The 18,695-nt window shown below is 41.0% G+C and overlaps 2 protein-coding genes across 2 annotated transcripts in view; one reads left to right on the forward strand and one right to left on the reverse strand.

The window, feature by feature from the left end:
- The window catches only part of nt5dc1 (5'-nucleotidase domain containing 1), a 98,854-nt gene that overhangs the window by 4,924 nt on the left and 75,235 nt on the right, over nt 1-18,695 (forward strand). Inside the window, exons 3-6 of the mRNA XM_050057717.1 lie at nt 1,228-1,299; nt 1,425-1,534; nt 1,657-1,736; nt 1,826-1,907. Of these exons, the coding sequence (XP_049913674.1) occupies nt 1,228-1,299; nt 1,425-1,534; nt 1,657-1,736; nt 1,826-1,907 (344 nt within the window). The remainder of the gene's footprint in view (nt 1-1,227; nt 1,300-1,424; nt 1,535-1,656; nt 1,737-1,825; nt 1,908-18,695) is intronic.
- On the reverse strand, nt 2,644-8,314 carry col10a1b (collagen, type X, alpha 1b). The gene is made up of 3 exons (XM_050057707.1): nt 8,239-8,314; nt 7,619-7,751; nt 2,644-4,499 (listed from the first exon to the last, which is right to left on the reverse strand). The coding sequence occupies exons 2-3, from the start codon at nt 7,734-7,736 to the stop codon at nt 2,644-2,646; spliced, it is 1,974 nt and encodes a 657-aa protein (XP_049913664.1). The 5' UTR covers nt 7,737-7,751; nt 8,239-8,314.

The following is an 18,695-nucleotide window of genomic DNA, read 5'->3' on the forward strand; positions in this document are numbered from 1 at the left end:
AGTGGAATTTCTCAGACTGTATTTGGTTGCTCCATGTATCCTCTGTCCTTTTTTTGTTTTTTCGTGCAACAGTGTCAGGTGCTGAGTGTCCATTGTGTATGTATTCTTTGTATTGCGAAAGGGTTAAAATAAAATAACAAACAAACAAACAAACTGATGATTGTTCAGTAGCGGAGCACTGGGAGAGTTATTGACTTTAAAATTGATCAGGTTCTGGAATATTTTCATAATGGAGCAAGAAAGGTGAATCAAAGGGTTATCAATATTCTTACATAGGAGACCATACATAGCCCTTGCAATGAGACCTTTTCTTTTAACATGTCTAAAACATCCTGTTCTGTCTATCTAAAATCAAAACCCTGTTTCAAAGGATATCTTGGATTAAGTGCAATATAATACATAATACGCCCATAGTACATGCATTCGGAAGGCATCTTGTTCATCAGAGAAGCTACTCTCTATCGAATCATGAGGTGCCTGGGGAGTCCTGCCCCTATGACAGAGGGATCTATGATATATTACATATGGTAAAAAGGCTTCTGAAGCAGTTATGTTTTATGTGAAAGAAGGTTTTTTTATAGGTTGTTTCATACATTTGTATGATTGAATTTTTGCTAATTCAAAGGTAGTGTAATGAAAGACTGAACGACTTTAAAACTGTTTAGTTATCTCTTATAATGAGGATATTTGTTTTGTTTGTTTCTCTAGCACATTTCATTTTCATTTCATTTTCATATTTACCAAACCATTCAGGGAGCCCAGGTTCACAGAAGCATCTGTTTTTCCATTCTTTTATTCAGGATTTTCTTTTACTTTGTCCTTCGTGTGTACCTTACAGTCAAGTGGTTCTCAGCCTTTTTTGCTTGTGAACCTTTGAAATGAAACAACGTCTGCTCGTGACCCTCACCACAGGTTGTGGTCTGTGTGAGGACATGAGTTGTGACAAGTTTAATCAAGGAATCATTTTTGCTTCTTGGACTGTGTCATCCAAAGTATAAAGGCAAATAGGTGAAGCTATCTAGTATTTTCAACAAAAGAAACATGATTTAGTGTCACTAGACAACCAACGGGATCCTTTGTACCCTGTTAAAATGTGGCAATAGTGACTTCTGGAACATCTTCTGGAATGGCAGGAACAGAGTTGTCCATGCTGAGTACAGGACAGCAGTGATGGTCTGGATTCCTGTCTTTACACTGTATTTCTAACATGCAGAATTTTGTGTCCAGTTTTAAAGGACTCGTGGTGGATCTGGAGGATGGGAACCTTGTGAAGCTGGCTGAAGATGGAACTGTCTTGCGGTATGTTCTTGCTGCATAAATGTATTTGATGTGCTTCCCTAAACAGCTCCTTTGTCAATGTGTTCATTGCTTTCACTGACCTTAAAAGAGAGATATTAGAAAAGTTTTATTCCTTGCTTGATCAGAGCAACACATGGAACCAACAACCTCAGCACAGAAGACATCATCAAACATTATGGTCCTAAAAGGGAGTGGAAGCACTTCAACAGTCTCAATACATCCTTCACAAGATCTGGTATGTTTACATCCATCCTGGCTGTATGCTGCTGGCTCTAATGTAGACTAATGTGCAGTATCTGGGATTCTTTCACCTCACCTGTCACTAGATTTCATTGACTTTTGTTTTGGTCTTTGCAGCAAAATACTATTTCTATGACAACTACTTTGATCTACCTGGGGCTCTCCTCTGTGGAAGAGTTGTGGACATGTTGCATAAGGTAATATTTGATTGGTTTTCAAATTAATGGTGAGATTTTCATTTAGATAAAAAACATAAACTAAATTGTAACTTCATCTTTTTGTGAAGCGAGGAAATGAGGTGAACTCTGACTTTTGGAAAGACATGGTTGCTGCCATCGACCACAATTACAACACATCTGCGTTCAAAGGTAGGCCTTTAATTCCAAAGAAGCACACATTTAAGTTTAATGCTTATTTCTAACGTCTTCTTGTTAAGGACCCATGCTGTAAATACAATAAGAACAACACGTACACACACAGTACACAGGATATTTTTCTTTTTCAAACTAGAACTTTTATTCTGTATTTTGGTCAGATAGTGGTAGATAACTTAACACATCCAATGGGACATAGTTATTTTGAAAAAACAAATGCAGTTTGAATTTCTCATTCTGTGTTGTTTTGCTGATCACAGTGCTTGTGAGAATGTGCTGATCTCTAATAACATATAGTACAACAGTTTTACGTGTCTTTTGTATATTACAGGAAAATTCTTAAACAACAGACATTAAAAAAACAAACACAAATAAAAGACGTGCTGTAAATGTTACAGGCAGTTGTAAAGCACCACTTAAGATATCTTCCAATATTGTTTCATGTTTCTTATAATTGCAAAGGCACACACATGGTCAACTGGGGAAAGGAATCAATTTGAACCATAGATTTTAAATTTTCACTCAGAACTAATACCTTTGTCAGTCAAGTCATTCGTCAGCAAATTAAAGACTTTTATTTGTGTAGATTTGAATGAGGCAGTTGAACTTGTTAAAATTACAACCATGTATTTTGTAATCTACAATCTCAATTTGGAATTTTATAAACTGATCTATTTCTCTGAGTAGTTCAATGTTTGTAAGATTTTGAGGTTTATTTGGATTTGTGAAATCACGTTGCGACAATCAAGAACCCAGAGAAAGCACAGTGAACATTATCTGCTGCAAATATGCCATTACTGTCCTCATCAGGGACCTGGACAAAGACTCTGTCACCGGCATGTAGCATAAGCACAGTACTGCCTGACATCTGATCCAGGAAGCCCTTGTTGTACTCATCATAGGTGAAAATAACTGGCTCCTCATTTTTGTAGAGGGCCACCAATGCATTGGCGCCATTGACATGCATATGATAGCTGAAGTAGTAGAGGCCTGGGATCTGGCAGGTAAACACACCACTGTGCTCGTCATAATGGCCCTCACCGTTGTACAGAACCTGGTCGAACTGAACAGGGGTTGCAGCTGGGGGGTAGGCTCGGGTCAGCACAGCACTGAAGGCGGACATGGGGGCCTTTATCATCTCATGAGACATCACAAGCTCGTGGGACTTGATTGGCATGCTCTTCTCATGGTGGTAGACCATCTCTCCTGGTGGGCCAGGTGGACCAGGAGGACCGGCAGGGCCTGGCTGACCATCTTGACCTCTGGGACCTGGAATTCCAGGTGGACCATGAGGACCAGAAACTCCCTTAGCTGTCAAGCCTGCTGGGCCAGGTGGGCCTGGAAGACCTGGGTGGCCCTTAAGTCCAGGGGGACCTGATGGACCAGGGGGACCACCTGGTCCCATGGGTCCTGGCCTTCCGTTCTCACCACTTTTCCCTGGTCCTCCTGCAGGGCCTGTGTGCCCTTTGAGTCCTGGGGCGCCATTTACACCTGGGAGTCCTGGGGCACCAGCATGGCCTTGATTACCCTTTTGACCCTGAGGACCATTATGGCCTGGAATTCCTGGAGGACCTACTGCACCAGGGCTACCTGGTTTTCCAGTGAGACCATGAGCTCCCTGTTCACCCTTGGCTCCCCTTGGGCCAGGTGCACCTACCATACCAATGTCACCTTTGGGTCCTGCAGGGCCTCCCTCACCCTGGAATCCTCTTGCACCTTGTGGACCAGCTGGGCCAATAGGACCAGGAGCACCTGACTGACCAGTATAACCAGTTGGGCCTGGCTCTCCTTTCTGACCAGTGGTTCCTGGAGTACCGGGGGCTCCTCTGCTACCTGGTATTCCAGGTTCACCCGTTTTGCCAACACCTGGCATGCCAGGAGAGCCTGGCTGACCTGCTGGACCCTGTGGACCTTTAGCACCCATAGGCCCAGGCATACCTGGGGTACCATTCTGGCCTGGTTTCCCTGTTGCTCCTACGCCTGGAGCCCCAGTGTGACCCTTTGGTCCTTGTGGACCCATTGGTCCTGGAGCGCCATCTCTTCCTGGTGAGCCACCCTTGCCAGGTTCTCCAGGATAGCCAGTAGCACCAGGTATACCAGTTCCAGGTTTTCCAGGCATTCCAGATGGGCCCATTGGTCCAACTGCACCTGGTGGTCCTTGAACTCCAGGAACTCCAACACCTCTCTCTCCTTTAATGCCGGGAAGGCCAGGAATACCAGGGTGTCCCTTCAAACCTGACTCTCCTCTTGGTCCCATTGCCCCAGGGATGCCAGCTGGTCCAGGTTTTCCGACAGCAGAAAGTCCAGCAGGTCCAGGTGTTCCAGGAGTACCAGGTGCACCTCTGGGACCCATTGCTCCAGTTGCGCCAGGTGCACCTCTCTCACCATGGGCGCCAGGGGTACCTGGTTTTCCAGGGCCACCTGGGCTACCGGGTTTACCTGCTTGAGAGTAGCCAGGGGGTCCAGGAGGTCCTGGTGGGCCTTTTTGTCCAGGATGTCCGGTACCACTCTTTCCAGGAGGTCCCATTGGTCCCATTGGTCCTGGCTCACCTGGAGCACCTGGAGGACCTGGCTGGCCTGCAGGGGCTGGGGAATACATAAATACAGATACATGTGATGTAATTGTTCAGGTAATATGACCCACACATAGTTAAGTCTCAGTTATCTTTTCTAGATCAATTTGGTTCAGTATGTTATAACTGGATTTTGTGACCTGTGAGTCCTGTTAGTACTAAATCATGTTCTTTGATATAAAACCTGTACTTCACAGCATTCTATATGATGTAGGTGAAAATATAAAGTACACATAGAAGCATACAATGGTTGATACAGGCATTAAAAGCATCCTCAGTTTTCCCGTAGAAGTTGAAACACTGAAAACAGAGTAAATATGATCAAGAAAATGGCTTCATTTTAAAGCATCTTCTGCCTTTTCGATGCATTACGTAAGATGTCCTCTTGGTCGTTGAATAACCCCAGGTTTGGCATACTACCCCATAACACCGCAACCTGACTCAAAACACTCCTCCCTATGATTGTAGGGTGGGTTGTGGGGACAGCACTCCTTTTTCCCAGGATAGTCTTCAGAGCAACACTGGTCTGAGGTGATGTTCTCACCATGTGTCTGCTGGCGTGGGACCTAACACACCAGCTCCGGTGCATTTCAGTTTAATTTGCCCGCACTATACTGCACCCCTTAATTTCCTGCACTGCCCATGGCCCTGAATGTATAGTTAGTGGCCTGCAGCTTGTCGACATCACCCTGATGCATTTCCTGCCACAAAGTGTAGAGTTTTTGGGCAAGGTCATGTGAGTGCATATATATGCACTACATTGGAGTATAATGTCAGTTTGTTGTTTTGCTGACAGTCATTGCTCGGTAATTTATGTTCCTCGACAAAATAAGAAAACCCTGCAAAGCCAGCATGTGGCAGCGGAGATACTGTTTTTTCCTTCTCGCTTTTTAATTATGATTTTATTTGACAGTAGTAAGAGATGACACGAAAAGAGAAGACAGAGAGATTGCATATGACATGTGACAGAGTTCCTTGGCGGGACTCCAGGGAGGTCCTTGTGCCTTAACTCCTTGGCCAACAGGGCAACCAGTTGTTTGTCATGATGACTTTATTTGTGAGGAATGAATAACAAAAAGAATCATGAATGTAGCCTTTCAATGTACTGCACTGGTCAGCTTAAAGCTAATTTACATAGCACAGTTAAACTAATTGATTAAGTTTTTAATTTTAATTTTGTTTAAAGTTACAATGGAAATCTTGTGTATATATCTGTATATGTATATCTATATATCTATGTATATATATCTATATCTTTTTTTGTCTATATCTATATATATTGTGCTATCTATCTATCTATCTATCTATCTATCTATCAGGGCAGAAATGTACAAAGAGTCCAGGAACTATCCACAAAGAGCATCTCTGCATCTCTTACACTATAGCTATCATACTGCATTCCTATATACGCCATAACTCAGGATGTGTCCTTGCCTGTCAGAGATTCAAATCCAATAGTGTTGGCCTCTCTTTTGAAATGGTGTTTTCAGAAGCGCACGCTTTGACAGGGCTGTCATTTTCATAGCCACATGAGTCCGAGCCTGAAACCTCACAGAGCATATTTGTGCCAGAAGTGGACTTTTTGGCAGCCAGAAACACCACAGACTGGAGGTGATGATACTGACCACAGCAGCTGAACCACATATGACCTGTTAACACTGCAAAGTACAAATATTCAGTGCAGCACCTGCGTCCAGTATTAATTTAGTTGCCTTCAATAAACGTCCCCTCAGTCAGAATCTTTATTCTGTCATTCTTTTCTTACTCGTCCTTCACACTGAAAAAAAAAACTGGCTTTGTTATGTCAGCTACAGAGTAAATTTGCCGTGGTTTGTTTGGTAGATTTACTGTTTGAACTTGGGAGAGCGTTTCTCCACACTCTGTTTTTCAGCAACTCATTATGTGGCGTGAATTTAATACCACAGAGCAGTTTGTTAGGGTGTGCCTGCAACGTGGTAACAACATCTGTTTTGGAGATTTGTCAAATTTATGCTCTCATTGTCAACTTTCTGTTCTATTTTTATGTCAAGGGGCACAGTCAGACCACATCAAAACCTCCCAAAAACAAGACTGGAGAAATAAATTCTCAACTGTCCAGCGCAGCATTTGAATCATTGTTTAGTTGGGGTATAAAATATAGTATTACACATCATCCTGGCAGTTACATCATGACCACTGCTTTGATTTTTTTTTATGACACATGCGAAAAGCAACTGTTTCCTTCTTTAACCGTTATTTATCCAGCGTACAAGTGCTCTTTTACAGCTATACCCCACCTCACAGTTATATACAGTCATACACATTCACAGCAGCTCAGCCAGGTCAACCACAGCCATCTGCTCTTGGCCAATGAGATGTTGTGTTGGACCTGCTGGGTGTGCACCTTGATGATAGTTAATGAGTAGGGGTGGCGTTGTGGCAGGAGCATTTACTGATGTGTATGAGCTAAGTTTGCCAGGCTGCACAAGAGGGGAACTTAGAGAAAGGTCAGTAGTGCTGATGATAATGATGATTGGCATAATGACTTGAATCTGCAGTTAATTAAGAAATGTGTCCTATTCATCAGGTACTTTAACTGATGCAGGAAGCTGCCATATTTCCAGGGTTCACATAGGTTATAAAGATTTTTAGATGGTTGAAATTAGATTTGAGAGGGGGTCAAAAGTGCAGTTATATGCAAACTTAGTCTGTAACTCTACATTTCATTTGTGGATTGCTTTAGAATATCTTCAGATGCCTGCTTCCTTGCTTTTCAGCATCATAAGTTATAATTAAAAGTCTGTAAGCATATGTCCTATAAACTCCGCCGCAAGTGTGACTTAAAGCATCATTTGTTTTGCACATTCATTTACTTGTGTTTTAATTGTTGAATAAAAACGGATGGCTAATGGAGCTGATACAGTCTGAAAGCAGTTTCACAGTGCAGCCTGCAGTGATTGAAATGAACAATAGGCTTGGTTGGAGTTTAATTATTATACTAAACATAAGTAGATGCTATTCCTGCTTATTTACCCCAGCTGGATTTGTGTTAATTTCAGCATATCCCCTTAAAACTCTATTGTCATCATTACTCTTATTATAGTGAAAATATGGAGCCACCCTGGTGGGGAAAAAAAGAAATACGTGACTCACCATGACTCTTGACAGGGTAGGGAGTCTTGCTCACTTTTGGCACATGGTAGTACCTGTCAGGGGTGGCCTCAGCCAAAGCGAGGAGGACGAGGAGAACACTTGTTACCCTCAGGTCCATCTTGGGAAGCTAAACCTGCAAAGACAGAATCCACTGATGAGAAGAAGCATCATCGCTCTGTTTGTCTCTAATGAGAGTCAGCAAGCAAAAGAAGCAGCACCTGTGTTGCTGCACTTCACTGACACTTGACAGTGAAAGGAAAGTGCGGTACAGACTGTGCATCATTTAATCTAACAGTCAGAATGAGGTGATGAATGAGCTGCATATAAATGCTGCAATTCTTTATTTCTAAATCAACCAGATCATATTTTTCTATCAGTTTTGCTCTCCTGAAGTGACTGTGGAAAGTATCCGCTTTGAAAACATCTTTTTTACTATGTCATCAAAACTTGTTGCATCACAGGCATAAAATCTCCCCCAGTGTAAACTCAGCCACAGCACATGGCTCATTACACTTGCCATCCACGCTCCACCAGTCACCCTTTCCTCAGTGAGAGCCAGGCTGCAGTTGGGATCCCCCCCCATGCACTAACCTAAATTAAGAAAAAAAAAGCCACCTTACCGGGAAGGTTTACGCTCCAGAGAAACAGTGGGGGGGTAGGGATGCTGCTGTCCCGGCACTTCGCTGTTTATATCCTTAGTTGTGGAGACTGTCTGTCTGACAGCAGCTGCTGCTTCCCAGGGCACTGGGCTCAAGGTATTTATACCAAGCTGGTCTCCAGCATCTTGGAGGATCTACCTCGGGTGGAAGGCCCTCCCTGCTCTGATGTCATCTTTAATGACGGGTGCCATGTCCTGAGAGGGAGGACCGTCACTGTGAAGTGACAGGCCTCCCTCTCTCCTCCGTCTCCTCTCTCTTCATCTGGTGCTCTCCGTCTGTACGGAGCAGCAGCAGCAAGGGGATTCCTGTCACATTCCCTTTGGATGACATTTTCATAAGTTAGCTTTTTGATTTATCTTGCTCGAGTGATCTGTAGTTAAATTTGTGGCATGTGGTTGTGCAGATCTTAAGTTAGCCTCCTTAATTGAGTCATACATACACATTTATCACTGTGTTTGCGCTCTTTGACAGATGAGTCAGGAGTGTTCAACTCCCTGTCTTGATGTCTTTTCTGAGCCTGAATTTACATTTTTAACTGCACAAACACAGGTGCTAAAAACATCCTGTTATTGACTGAGTGGCTTGTAACAGGGTGTTTTTCAGGAAAAGTAAAGACTGCGCAAACCTGACAATATTTTCCTCCAGTCTGAAGACGCTATATTGGTGAGGCTGTGGTAGACTTCACGCACCAGACAGCTTTTTTACTGTCAGTTTTGTTTAATCTACAATCACACCCAGCTTTTAATGGATGCTGGAAAGTCGTGGCATATCTTGATCTGAAATTTCTGGGTCTGAAAGACAGACAGTGTTTGCTAATTTAGATGCATTAAACTCACCACTGCAAAAGCAAAACCATAATGCTGGCAGGTTTATGTCTGTATACACTCTGTGATTTTTACAGACTGGCATGTGGTTTGCTGGAGGGATCCACAGTGCAGCTATAAGACACATGGGGGCAGAAGTGAGGTTTTGTTCTGAGCTGCTACCTGCTTCATCCTCCGAGGAGGAGGATGCAGAGGAGCCTCTGCTCTGCAGTTCAGATTCACTGAGCTGCAGCAGCAGTGGAACTTGGTACATAGCTGAAATTGTACTGGTCAGCTCACTGTGAATGTGTGCATACATGTTATCCACTGATCAATGTTTTAAAAGTCCTAGTACTGACTAACATGGGACAGATACATTGCTCTGGGGCATTCAGAGATCAGCTTCAGAATGTGTCCTCTTTTAGTAAGGTCACATAATCACCCTGTTTTTAACTTTGACAAAAACACCTTTGACAGGTCTGTACTGCAATTTATTGTCACTAGTAGGGCTGCAACTGACAACTTTTTTGATAATCTATTAATCTGTTGATTATTACTTTGGTTAATTGATTATTAATCAAATAAAAAGAGATAACTCAATATTTAATATTTCCAGCATTTCATGAAAAACAGAAAAAACAGAAAGGTAGTCCTTGTCTTCTTGTACTATGTTCCTTCAAACAACTAGCACACAGCAAGTGTGTGCTACATCGAGTAATACAGACATGCCACCAAAAAAAAAAAAAACAATTTTTTTTTAAAATAAATGGACATTTGTGATGCTGCATGCACTGAAAATAAAAGGGAAATGTAACTACGGTAATATATATTTGATCAGATATTGCTCATGTTTCTGCAATAAAAGATTGACTTAAGACTGTCTCAGACTAATAGCATGAAATATTCTCAAAAAAACTACATAACCTTATGTTATACTTTATTGTCTCTCTCTCTCTAACCTATTTTAAGCTAATTAGTATTAGCTAAGTTCTCTGTCAATTTTTTTTTGTTTTCATGGAAAAATGCACAATTACAGGTGAATTTAAAAACAAATGTAAGGCACATAGTTTTCGTCTCTTTTATGTCTGCTTTGTGATGGATCAGTACAGCCGGGCGTTTGCTTTATCAGGGGTATCAGCTTTGTTGAACATTAGCTAGTGATGGCCATATGAAGCCTCATGAAGCATTTTCTCTATTTTCTGAGCCCACTAGATGGCGCTCTTGGCTTAAAGAGAGAGGCTCAAAGAATATCAATTCAGTGTGCTTTCAACCTTTTGTTGAACAAAAAGCGCCATCTAGTGGGCTCAGAAAATAAACCATCTAGTGGGCTCAGAAAATAAAGAAAATGCTTCATGAGGCTTCATTTGGCCATCACTAGCGTTAGCTTTAAAGTAGCTTTATCAAGGGTGTTAGCTTTGTTGAGGAATGGCTTTAAAATAGCTTTAACAGGGGTGTTGGCTTTGTTGAGCGTAAGCTTTAAAATAACTTTTTCAGGGGTGTTGACTTTGTTGAGTGTTAGCTTTAAAATAACTATCAGGGGGTGTTAGCTTTGTTAGCTTTAGAATAGCTTTATTGGGGACTTACCATTTACATGAATCCTTCACAAAATGGAAATAAAAAAGACAAAAGGCATTCTGTTTCGGACTTGGGTTGGGTTCAGTCAGGAAAATTGTATGATTGCTCTGTAGTGTGCTCACCTGTGTGTGTGTGTGTGTGTGTGTGTGTGTGTGTGTGTGTCTGTGTCTGTGTGTCTGTGTCTGTGTCTGTGTCTATAAGATAATTAACATAAGGCTATTTAGTTTGTTTAATAAAAGGACAAGGTATAGACCAGTTCTATAGGAAGGGTAACCTTAAATGACTTCTGTTGTGATCTGGCGCTAAATAGAAAATAAAATTAAATAAAATTAACTTAATATAACCCCTTAATATAATGGTAGGGGAAACACTGCCATTTCACATGCCTAATTATGACATTGTGGCAATAAGCTACGACCTTACTAATTTATTAGTTTGACAGTAATCTAAATTTATGATTAGAGAACAGAAACAAATCTTGTAAAATTATGCCCGAAAGGCATTAAAGGTACCCAGTTGAGCCTCTCATTGAATACGCTGTGTGTATCCTTAAAGAATGACAGACATGTCATATGCTTTTCCTTCCTCATGAAATATTTTCAGAGAAGATTTTTGGAATAATTGGGATCCTGCATTAAACCAATGTTTCCTTGCTTGCAGTCCTCTTCTGCCTTGCCTTGTTGGCGCATTGCTGCATCTCTTGGCATGGTAACACAACCACCTGTCAATCAGAGGAGTAGCATAAAACCATCGACAACCACCAGGACGGTTGCTTTACCCACATGCATTGGACCGTACATGGCCTGGCCATAGCCAGCAGCCGGTTAGCTTAGCACAAAGATTGAAAAAACGGGGAAACCGCTACTATTTCTTGGCGGGAAGCAGTGACCTCCTGGATCTCTTTTGGTTGCATGGCAGTAAAGCCAGAAATTTGCTAAGTGTTGTTAGAAAGGTCTATATTAATGTTACAGTCCTTCCTTAAAGCTTTTTGTACATTTACTGTTGTGAATGTTTCTGATGTTCATCCCAAATAGTAACTCAAGTACAAATATGTAAAATATGACCCAGTCACAGCCACTATTTGTATGGTGAAATGAATGCCATGTTTTTGCTGCAATACCCACATTCAGTCAAACATATCTCCAGCTCATAGACTGCAAAATCTTCTTCATATTTATTTTTTTTTATTATGTCTTCCCACTGGTGACAGCTGTGGCCAGAGGAATTATGTTTTGGGGTTGTTGTCCCATTGTTGTAAGTGTGATATCTCAAGAAAGCCTTTAGAATTTCTTCAAATTTGGCACAGATGACTGTTTGGACACAAGGATAAACTAATTTGATTTTGTTGGTTAAAGGTCTAAGGTCAAGGTCACTATGAACTCGCGTCCATCTCAAGTGTGCTTTGGGGGATTTTCCTCAAATTTGGCACAAATGTCCACTTGGACTCAACGATGAACAGATTAGATTTGGGTGGTCAGAGGTCAAAATCATTGTCACGTCACGTCTGTCTCATTCATGCGACCGTGATATCATAAAAAAAACATGAGAGAGTTTTCTTAAATTTGGCACAAATGTCTACTTGGACTCAACAATGAACTGATTAAATTTTGGTGGTCAAAGGTCAAGGTTGCTGTCATCTCGTGTCTGTCAAAATCATTGTCACGTCACGTCTGTCTCATTCATGCGACCGTGATATCATAAAAAAAACATGAGAGAATTCCTCAACTTTGGCACCAACGTCCACTTGGACTCAACTATGAACTGATTAGATTTTCATGGTCAGAGGTCAAGGTCACTGTGATTTGCTTATTCTCATAAACAATACCTTAAGTAGGCCTTCACGGAATTTCCTCAAATTTGGCACAAATGTCCACCTGGACTCAAGAATTAACTAATCAGAATTTGGTTGTCAAAGGTCACTACAACCTCACAAAACATGTTATTGGCCATAACTCAAGATTTCATATACTAATAATGACAAAAATGTAGAATAAAGTAAATAAAGTGATGATTTTCATGTCCTAAAGGTCATCTTCTCTGTGACATCATAATGCCCTGCAATAACACTTTTCTGGCCATTATTCAGCATCATAACTGAGGAACAGAAGGGGAAACATTTGGTCAGATACTGAATCGGTTACTCTAATCTTTGGTGTCCACCTCGAAACTGTGCTGATTGTCGGTGCTGGCGGGGGGAAGATGTGTGTTAAGTGTCACTGTTTTAGAATATGTAGCTTCTTTACAGCAACATCCATATTTGACGCATTGTCTGCTGCCATGGCTACATATGACTCTGAATAGACATGGATGTAAACTGTAACTGCAGCTGATAGAATAAACATCCTACATTTATAAAATAGATCAACTTGTTTCAAAATAAGATGAATCCACTCGTCATAGCAGCAAAAGACAGAGGTAAAGCAACAGTTAAAAACGAAATACATAATAAGATAATTGATAAAGCAGTGAAGTTTGAAAGCAGTCTTGAGGAATGTCTTGATGGCTGAATGTAAGATCAAATGTTGTTGGTTGCATTGTAAAAAGAATTCACATCATGATCGTCCTCAACCATACAACAGTCCTGATTGGTCAAGCCACTGTGTAATATATCTTTGGGTTTGGAGAAGCCTCTCTTCCCTTTGCCCATATCATTTAAACTGCCAACATCTCAGTAGCCGCAGATGAGTGCTCAGTGAGCCATGGGCATCTTTGGTAAACTCTTAGAATTAAATGACAGAGTAGTCTGGGGGTGGAGTCGACATTTAACAGCTTTCTAAGCTGCAGATATGCCACTGCATCTCATCATGAAAGTGGCTGCGACCGCAGTGAGGCAAGGCTGCTTTTTTATTTCATTTGGATCTTTATTTTTTTTTTTGGTGTGTCAGAATTAATGCCTCTCTATCTAAATTTGGCCACTGTGAGGTTTAATGTAAACGGCTACTTAGATTACTGGTTAAGCTTGTGCTGTGCACAGCAAAAGGCAGTCACAGTACATAAACATGTAATTAGGACGGGGAATGTACTGTATGGAAAGCACTACAGACTGAGCATGATATGGAGTTCTCCACAGGGTTTTCAGACACCTCCTGACAGCAGGGTGGGTGGCTCACTTAGCGCTGTATTTCTGGGAAGGGTCTGCTGTAACTATTGTTGTGCCCCTCTAAACATCTTAACATGCTGCTGCTGTGCTCCAGACGTGACCTAATGCTCCTTCAGTGGCTTTAATTAACTCTGCTGATGACAGAGGTTGTCCCCCAACATGCACAGCCTCTGTTTTCCACATTATCCTGAACAATGAGTATACCTAAGTCACATTTGTGTGTCTAAATAATCCTGAAGAAATGTGTTCGTCTGGTCGTCCATGGAGATATCAAACGTGGCCTTTTATTTTCTGGTTTAAACAATGTTTTTCTAAACTTAGCTTCCTTTTTTTTGTGTGTGTTTTCAAGTTGTCCCAAATGGGTAAGAAAGGCTATTTAATTCTTTGACTGGGGCTGCTAGGGTACCAAAAAATCACTATTAATATGATCAAACCACAACAACAATACTTTTTCAAATACTTTACTTTGAGAATTTAACCTAAGTCCCACCCCTTTTTGTTCTGTGCTCCAATAACAGTTGAGAAAGCTTGGCACCGGCAGAACCTTGGTCAACTTTCCCCCGTCCTGTTTCGCTTAGATATGCTATGTGCAATCCTTGTCTATGTTGAAAAGTAAACCAAATTTTGAAGATGGTATGGTTGAAACAACGTATTCTCATACAATGGTTCATATGATATCCTAGGAAAATGCACACACAATGCTTCTTTGACTTCCTAAGAAATAGCGCCCCATGAATGATGTTAAATCCTTAACGTAAAGTTACCTAATTAACATAAAGTTACAGAGGTAAGGTTTAGACAAGTGAAGTGACTATGGTTAGGTGTTGAGAACACAGAAACATGGTGATGAGGACATACCTTAAAATGGCTCAGATTCACTTAAAGATCACATGGTTCTGGACGCCAGCCTCCTGGGGGAAAGTCTCTGGGGAAAGTCCTGTGTATATGACCCATCCACTGTCCCAAACTGCCCTCTAAGTGGACAGCTCGGAACTGCTTCCTTCCTCTGTCAGTACATTGGTTACGTGATTGCAACCCTCCAAAATATGTGGGTTATAAACAAATTACCGGCTCATCATTACATGTGATGTGTGTGAATTTTGGTGCTTTACTTTCGTAGGAAAATGTACGGAAAACATCTTGGATTAATAGAAGGTGGCTGAGGGACCTAGAAAACGACACCGGATTGCCTGACTGTGTGGAAGGTGTTTATTCCATTCAAAACAAATTTTGTCCAATGTAAAGAGTGGATTAAGCTTTGCTGTAGACCTCACCATAAGCTTAACAACAACATTATGACCAAGGAAACCTCTTCAGAGTTAAAGTTACTATATAAAGTTACAGACTCCGGGGTTTTTCAGACCTAATTGTATTGTGGAGTTTTGCACAGCCGCGACTGGATCTTTGCTCTCACACCACAAAAAAATGTGATGGCACAACAGTCTCTTTCAGTACATTATTCTATGCTTTCTTTTGATTTTCACATTGGCTAGTCATCCTGTTTAATTTGTCTTCTGATTAAATTGGAACCACTGAAACAAGTTGTAGGAAGCCTCTGCAAGTAATTGGTTGCTGGCAGACACTGTGCTGCAATAAAATGGTTAATCAGCAGTGCCGTGCACTGTTGAGCCGATGCGCTGCTGGTTCTGCTGGCCTGAATAGAATATAATGTCTATAGCCTTACTGTTGTGTACAGCCTTATAGACTGAGCTGAGTAGTGATGCGCGGGTCGACCCGTAAACCGCGGGACCCGCAAATGGACCTGCGGGTTGGGCAGCAGTGATCATCTGTTAAATTGGTCTGTAAATGATATTTTGACATTATTATTATAATCTATTAATCTATAATCTATTACTGTCATGGCATCCGAAGGTACTGATGCGTTGAGCAGGTGACAGTCCGCAGCCGTTTTCAAAACACACTTGTGTCACGCACTCCAAAAGAAACTTGTTGAAACTTTAAACAATAATTGATTGTACAAAACGGGGGAAACAAACGTTGACAAAAAGGGTTCCATAATTCATATTAAATTCAAAAGATAACGAAATACAGCTACAAGTTAGAGGGAATAGTGATAAAGTGGTAAAACTTGGCATTGATCCACAGCCTCAGATGGACCAAGCTCAGTTGGTAGGCTATACTATATTTTCTCATTTTTAACAGTGCAATTTAAAAGTTTTGATTTTTATTGATGACCTACATTTATCAACAACAAAAAGACTACATTTAGCACCAAAAAAATATGTTAAAAAAAAAAAAGTAAATAAAAAAACGAATATCGAATACCAAATTTTCATAACGAATACCAACCCATAGAAACGAATATTCAAATATCCGAATATTTGGGTACAGCCCTACACGTCAAATATACCTTTGGCATTTCTGTACTGTAACTGCGATAAGCTAATATCGGCTGATGATATCATCCAGGCTAATTTATCAGTCTTTAGTTAAATTTTTTCGTGAGGGCAAGCAGCAGTACAGGAACTTAAAATAGGAAATACAATACTTGGGTTGGCACCAAAAATGTGAGGTTTCACACTTTGCTCAATGCATAAGTCAAATTTTCACACCACATTATTACTGTACATTCATTTAGCTGAAGCTTTTATCCAAAGTGATGTACAGTAAGTGCATATAACCATTGGGATACAACCTCCAAAAAGTACATCAGCTTTATCGAATTCATTTTTCTTCCTTAAATTTGTGTCTTTAAATGACTGCTGAAAGGAATTCTGCACCTCGGTCATCCTTGAAAAGAAGGTCAAACTTTTCATAGATCCTTTTCTCTTTTCTCTGTTGATCCTTTTTTCTCTATATCTTTACGTATTCATGTATTTTTTCTTTACTGCACTCTCTTAACTGATTTTACTGCATTCTGTATATTTTCACATTGCTGTGAATTAATGATTCTGGTTATTGTGCTCCCACATGCTGAAAACAGCAACTTTTCGGTCATGTAATACAAAATTCCTGGGGCATTATCATTGACACAGTTATGATAGTAAAACTCAGCCCAACTCCAGGTAAAGGACATGGTCAAACAATACACCCCAGACTGTCCACTACAGAGGGTCTGGCTGCTGCTCTACTGAATCTCAACTGTTTGTTGCTCCTTTGTGGTCAAACAAGCTCCCCATTGACATCAGTACAGCAGAAACTCAACACATCTTCCGTTGCTGACAGAAACCTCATCTGTCCAGACTGCACATTGGCCCATAAAATTGAAAATAAATAAATAAATTATAATTTCTAAATGTAGGACTTGAAGTAGATCTGCGTGTTTGATAAATACTTGCTTGATTCTTGCACTTTTAAATAAATACTAAATAAAAGTAATGTTTCATTAACAAAAGAAGCTAAGAATCCATACATGAATTGTTCCTATACGAAAACATATAATAGGAAACCCCTGAAAGATCTGGTGCCTGAGTGAAAAGAGAAAGTAATTGCAGGTTGATATGCCTATGCCAGCAGGGAAGAGTGGAAAGTAGGAGCTTAAGATAGAGGGTTTGAGCTGGGAAGTGACGGTGGTTCAGATTTAACGTTTTAATAAACCAAATGCCACTAAGAGGCACTTAGAGCTTTATGAATGGAAGGACTGAAGCCGGACCTCCTGGCTGAGAGTTGGCTGCAATTACAGAGACCCAAAGACAAAAATCATGGTTGGAAGTTTGACCAACCTGAGGCTAACTGTAATTCAGAATAGCAACCGAAAGCCCTTGCTGCATCTTTCTGGATTTCCCTCTTTTTTTATCTTGACATAGTCTTGCCCAAGTCATTATGAAATTATGGAAAGGTTGGTCTCATGAGAAGAAGGAATTAAAGCCAGAGACGCTGAATTTCTTGGTTACCAAATCAGATTTTGCTCTCATTTTAGGATTTATTTTAGGAGCAGGTAATGGTTTACTTTAGAGTGCAGTTATCTTAATCAAAGCTGAGTAAGTGCTTTAATGACCAGTACTTTTCATTTTGACTGAACCTCCCATACCAGCTCATAATCAGCAGCTTTTACAGGGCTGGTGTTGCAATCTGTCTATCCAGCAGCTGAAGATCTCTAATGCTCTGACAAGATCACACATCTTAGTCCTTCAAACATTGTGATGCGTTGCACATACAGTATATTAACTTGTCTGAGGTGAATAGAGTGGAGGCCCAAAACTGACAAAAGGCAGTAGAAAATGATAGAGTCCAAAATAGAACTGATTACATCAACCAGAAATAAAACTCTTAGTTAAATAATTAAATGAATGTGTCAAAACGTTATACTTTTCCTTGAACCGCTAATCAGTTGGGTGTAAAAGAGAAGAGTTCACTTGCTAATTTTTGTGAGCTAATGAAATTGGGCGAGAATAAAACAATTTGCACGGGGGAATTACATGTAAAGTCAATGTAAATACATGCTTAGATGCAAAGTCCCACTGGTTAGCATGATTTAAGGCCCGTTTCCACCGCAGGAACTTCGGGGTAATTTTACGGGGCCAGGGCCGTTGGTGCGTGTCTCCACCGCAGGAACCACCCCCGAAGGACAGAGTTCTGGAACTTTTACAGGGGCTAAACAAGTCCCTGCCTCAGGGTAGGTACTCAGAACGGCCCCGAAAGACTCCTGGCTGGGGCTTGGGGATTACTTGGTGCTGATTGGATATACTCAAGGAGGGATGTGACGACAACAGAAAGTAACAAAATAACCGGCATTTTTAAAACTCAGCAGATGAGGGTTAGCTCGTTCATATAGCTTCCGCCGCCATCTAAAAAAACTCACTAAATGGCCCGAGAAAAAAATATTTTTTCCAGCGGATATCTTAGTTACAACATGATTGAGCTAGCAAAGCAGTTTTGTGTTGCTATGTGTGGTATTTATTCAGTTATGGGAAATCACGATGTCTAGAAAGCATCAGCTAACAGCAGCAGCAAAGCTAACATCAGGACGTCATCTGGCT

The sequence above is a fragment of the Epinephelus moara genome, chromosome 12 (genome assembly GCF_006386435.1).
Source record: "Epinephelus moara isolate mb chromosome 12, YSFRI_EMoa_1.0, whole genome shotgun sequence".
Taxonomy (NCBI): Eukaryota; Metazoa; Chordata; class Actinopteri; order Perciformes; family Serranidae; genus Epinephelus; species Epinephelus moara.

Coding starts and splice junctions, on each gene's coding strand:
- col10a1b (XM_050057707.1), bottom strand. CDS start 7,736: ATGGACCTGAGGGTAACAAGTGTTCTCCTCGTCCTCCTCGCTTTGGCT. Junction 4,500..7,618: donor CTACCCTGTCAAGAGTCATG/GTGAGTCACGTA, acceptor TGTATTCCCCAG/CCCCTGCAGGCCAGCCAGGT.